Here is a 5,645-nt window from a genome sequence, read left to right as displayed (position 1 = left end):
TGCCCGATTCAATGTTAAGCTCAATGACAAGGGCCCTCCTTTTTATAGCCTAGTCCGAACGGCGTTTCACATTGCAGTGAAACCACATAGAGAAGCTTTGAAACGCTCAGAAATGTCACCAGCATTATTGAGGTGAGATAATCCACCGTTGAAAAACTTTTTGGTGTTCGGTCGAAGCAGGAATCGAACCCACGACCTTGTGTATGCAAGGCGGTCATGCTAACCAGTGCACCACGGTGGACGATAAAGTCATGGATGTTTGTAAATCATCATTGTAAAATAATATCCATTTGATGTTTAATTTTATTATTTATAAAAAAATTATTGGTGCTCTTTGACTATTGCTTAAGCATAAAAGATTAACATATACTTTACGTATATCCTGAGCTTCTGAATTCTTTTTACAATTATCACTTAATTTCTAAACTAAGTCATATCACATTATCTTCTTATGATTCATATCCATTTCAATTTCTTTTTTCTTTCTTTTCTTCTTCGTCTTGGGCATTGGCTGCTTCGGCAGCAAGTTTAGCAGCTTCCGATATTTCAGAGAAGATATTTGTTCCAATTGGTACAAAACCATTTTTACCAGCTGTATAATGAACTTCAATTTCACGACCCTCTTCATCAATATAACGATAAGAACCGGAAACCTCTAAAGCTTCTTCTTCAGTACCAGAATTGATTACTTGGGCGGTTTCTTCACGGAAGGATTTGTCACCACCCTCATAGACGAAGTTGAAAGAGCCATCAGGATTGTTAACACGATCATATTTCAACAAGGGAATTATTTCACGTTTTTCAGTTGTGCTATCAATGGCGGCAGCAAAGACGCAGGATACCAAAGCCAATAAACAGATCTGGAAAAGTTTAAGAAAACAGATTAAAGATTATCGTCAGAACGATTTTTTTTGATTTAAACATGAAATTAATCGATCCAATTAATTTTTCAATTAAAATTTCTTCAATCAAGAAAATGATAGTATTAATCATAGAGTTAGAAATAAATTGTGTACTTGAATAAAAAATTGATTGATTTCTTTTGGCAATTTCAATATTTTTTTAATTGTTCAATTAACAAAATTGATCTCAAAGTTTGGTCAAAAACTCAATTATTTTGTTAATTTAATTTGCATATTTTTGATTATTTTTCTTTTAGATGAAATAATTTTTCTTGTAATTTTACAAGAGTTTATATTTTTTATGAATTTCCCCGATTATAAATATAGTTGGATTTTTCTTTATATTTGAGTCAAAATTTAATGAATAGTATGAAATTAATTATTGCGAAATAAAATGTTCAATCATTTTCTTAATTGCATATATTTTTTAATTGGATACAAAATTTAATCAGTTAATTTTTTAATTGATTACGTTTTTAATTTCAGTCAAATTTTTAATTGGACATATATTTTTGGAGAAGTTCCAAATTAAAATTACGGCTTGACCAAGAAAATGGATAAATATAAACTACTATGATAAAAATAAATATATCAGTCCGATCTGGCTGAAATCGTGATAGTGGACTATATGAGAATGTATCAAGTTCTAAAAATTTATTAAAAATTTACTTTTCAAAGCCAAAAGGTGCTAAAATTAAAAACTATTGTAAAAGTATATAAATTTAAAAACTATTGTTAAAGTATACGTATATTTAAATCTAGACCGATTCGGACAATTTTTTTAGATTTTCTAAAAAAAAATATTTTGAAAACTTTTATTTCTATAGAAAATTTTGTCAAAAATTTATTTCTGCAAAAAATTTTGTAAAAATTTAATTTCTGTGAACATTTTTTACCAATTTTATTTCAACAGAAAATTTTGTCACAATTTTATTTCTTTAGAAAATTTTGTCAAAATTTTATTTCAATAGGAAATTTGTCAAAATTTTACTTCTATAAAAAATTTTGTCAAAATTTTATTTTTATAGAAAATTGTGTCAAAATGTTATTTCCATTATTTCCAGACAATTTTGTCAAAATTTTTTCTATATAAATTTTTATGTAAATTTTATTTCTGTAGAAAATTTTGTCACAATTATATTTCTATAGAAAATTTTGTCAAATTTGTATTTTTGTCAAAATTTTATTTCTATAGAAAATTTTGTCAAAATTTTATTTCTATTGAAAATATTGTCAAATTTTTACTTGTATAAAAAATTCTTATCAAAATTTTATTTGTATAGAAAATTGTGTCAAAATTTTATTTCCATAGACAATTTTGTCAAAATTTTTTCTATATAAATTTTTGTCTAAATTTTATTTCTATAGAAAATTTTGTCAAATTTGTATTTCTGTATTTGGTCAAAATTTTATTTCCATAGAAGATTTTGTAAAAATTTTATTTCTATAGAAAATTTTGTCAAAATTTTAATTCCATAGAAGATTTTGTAAAAATGTTATTTTTATAGAAAATTTTGACAAAATTTTACGTCTATAGAAAATTTTGTCAAAAGTTTATTTCAATGTCCGCTATCTGTCTGTCCGTCTGTCTGTGAACACATTTTTGTGATCAAAGTCTAGGTCGCAATTTAAGTTTAATCGAATTCAAATTTGGCACAAGTATGTGTTTTGGTCAGAATAGAACCCTATTGTTTTTGGAACAAATCGGTTCAGTTTTAGATATGGCTTCCATATATATCTTTCTCCTGATATGAACTTATATGGCCCCAGAAGCTAGAAGTTTGCCCTGCTTTGCTGTAAATTTTGTACAGGGAGTAGAATTAATGTTCTCGATATACATGCCAATTTTGGTTTAAATCGGTTCAGATTTAAATATAGCTCCCATATATATCTTTCTTCCGATTTACACTCATAAAGGGTGATGCGGTCAAAATTTGGTCAATATAAACTTTCAATTTTGCATTTAAAAAACACCCCCCACCCCTCATTTTGAAGGTGTGTGTGTGTAAAATGTTCCTCCTATTTTGGTTTTGGAATTCACTCTTCAGTTGTCAAAATGCCGTCCAAGCAAGAAGAGCAGCGTATCAAAATTTTGCTCGCGCATCGCGAAAATCCGAGCTACTCGCACGCAAAGCTGGCAAAATTGCTAAAAGTTGCCAAATCAACCGTTACAAATGTAATAAAAGTGTTTGGGGAACGTTTGTCGACAGCCAGGAAGTCTGGATCGGGGGGAAATTGAAAACCGGAAGCCGCTGAGACGACAAAGAGAGTTGCCGGTAGTTTTAAGCGAAACCCTAGCCTCTCTCTCCGAGATGCCGCAAATAAGCTGGGTGTATCATCTACAACTGTGCATCGAGCCAAAAAACGAACCGGACTATCGACTTACAAGAAGGTAGTGACTCCAAATCGCGATGATAAACAAAATACGACGGCCAAAGCGCGATCCCGGAGGCTGTACACGACGATGCTGACGAAGTTTGACTGCGTGGTAATGGACGACGAAACCTACGTCAAAGCCGACTACAAGCAGCTTCCGGGACAGTAGTTTTATACGGCAAAAGGAAGGGGAAAGGTAGCAGATATTTTCAAGCACATAAAACTGTCAAAGTTCGCAAAGAAATATCTGGTTTGGCAAGCCATCTGTACCTGTGGCTTGAAAAGCAGCATTTTCATAGCTTCCGGGACTGTCAACCAAGAAATTTACGTGAAAGAGTGTTTGAATAAACGTCTGCTGTCTTTCCTGAAGAAACACGGTTGTTCCGTACTGTTTTGGCCGGATTTGGCATCTTACGGTAAAAAGGCCATGGAGTGGTACGCCGTCAACAACGTGCAGGTGGTTCCCAAGGACAAGAACCCTCCCAACACGCCAGAGCTCCGCCCAATTGAGAAATACTAGGCTATTGTCAAGCGGAACCTGAAGAAGACCAAAAAAACTGCTAAGGACGAGCAGCAGTTCAAGGCAAACTGGCTTTCTGCGGCGAAGAAGGTGGACAAGGTGGCTGTACAAAATCTGATGGCAGGTGTCAAGCGTGAGGCCCGGCAATTCGGATTTGGAAAAGCGAAAGCCTAACTGAATAATTTTCCTGAATTTTATACTAATTGAACTTGAAAAAGAAATTTAATTTGATTTTTTAAATAAACGATTTCACCGATTTACACGCGTTTTCCCTTGACCAAATTTTGACCGTATCACCCTTTATATCTAAATTTGAACCGATTTCGATGAAATTTTGCACATATAGTTAGTACTATAGAGGACTGGATTTAGCCAACTTTGAGTACGATCGGTTGATAAATAAAGGTTTTATGACCAAATTTAGAAAAATCTGGCGATACATATATATGAGAGCTATATCTAAATCTGAACTGATTTGGATGAAATTTTGCAGACTTAAAGGGCGATGAAAAAGATTACCTTTTGCCGATCCGTTTGAAAAAAACGCGCAACGTGACCCCATTTGTCGAAATCGGGCGATACATATATATGGGAGCTATATCTAAATTTGATCCGACAAAAAAACACCCTGTACCAAATTTCATCAAAATCGGTTAATAATTGCGACCGGAATCCTGTGAACAACAAATACATTGACAGACGGACGGACGGACACCAAGCGCTAGATCGACTCAGGACGTGATTCTGAGTCGATCGGTATATATTTTATGGGGTCTAAAATCAATATTTCTAGTAGGCACATTTTTTGGCCGATCAAACTTATTATACCCTGACCACTATGTGGTCAGGGTATAATAATCGCCAAACCCATTGATTGACATAATTAAACATAAGTTTTAATTGAAAAATTAATAAATTTTTAATTAAATTTTTTTTTTTTAAATTCCATTAAAATTTTAATTTCAAAAATTTTAGCGATATTTTTATTGTGTATCGTCTTTTTGTTAAAAGAACATTGTTACAAAATTTCGTTCTTGAGAAAAGCAAACTATTGTTCACTTCAAAACAGATTGACAGATGGACTGATATCGAATCTTATTCTGATATATTTTGTGTTATACAAAAACCCAGATATATAAGTATAAGATATATGTCATAGCATACTGATTTAAAACCAGTATATTTTATTGAGTGTGTTAGAGTCGGTCTGTAAAAAAACACGTGGTCTGGATTGGCATTTTTGTTTCAGAAACATTTTCTTATTTATATAACACACCGAAAACTCGAAACAAATTATAAAAATTCACAAAACTTATACACAATTTTATTTTGTCACTATTTCATCAAATAACCAAATTTCTTAATTTTTGCATTTTTCTGGCAATATTTTCTTCAGTTAATTTTTTCATATAATCCAAATTATTCACTCATATCACATAGTTGTGTCATGTCTTTCAAATGCAATAATAAATGTTTTCGCCCAAACAACTTCTGTTCACATAAAAACACTTACGTATTTCAACATTTTATTTGAGTAATTTATTATGAAATCGTTAATGGATCTTCTTCACTGTACAAACTTCGCAACTAAACTTAAATCATAATTCAATATTCTGGCATTTTTATACACAAAAAAAGTTAAAAATACTTGCTGAGTATTTTTTCTACGTCTGTGTTTTTTTTTTGGTGTTGTCACATGGATGGATGATTCTAAAAATCAAAAGCAAAACACAAAAACAAAAACAACAAAAAATCGCATACAACGCACAAACAAAAATGAAAGAAAAAAGGAACAGCAAAGAGAACATCTCCGACATTCAAAGATAAAATATCTCTCATAATTTAAA

The 5,645-nt window shown here is 31.6% G+C and overlaps 1 protein-coding gene across 1 annotated transcript; it reads right to left on the bottom strand.

Annotated features, from left to right (window-relative positions):
* Positions 1–285: 285 nt before the first annotated feature.
* Positions 286–5,382, bottom strand: LOC142237822 (endocuticle structural glycoprotein ABD-5-like). Its single transcript, XM_075309251.1, has 2 exons — positions 5,312–5,382; positions 286–860 (listed from the first exon to the last, which is right to left on the bottom strand). The coding sequence occupies exons 1-2, from the start codon at positions 5,321–5,323 to the stop codon at positions 468–470; spliced, it is 405 nt and encodes a 134-aa protein (XP_075165366.1). The 5' UTR covers positions 5,324–5,382; the 3' UTR covers positions 286–467.
* Positions 5,383–5,645: the final 263 nt, after the last annotated feature.

Source organism: Haematobia irritans, chromosome 5 (genome assembly GCF_050003625.1).
Source record: "Haematobia irritans isolate KBUSLIRL chromosome 5, ASM5000362v1, whole genome shotgun sequence".
NCBI lineage: Eukaryota > Metazoa > Arthropoda > Insecta > Diptera > Muscidae > Haematobia > Haematobia irritans.
This window is presented reverse-complemented; position numbering and strand designations above follow the sequence as displayed.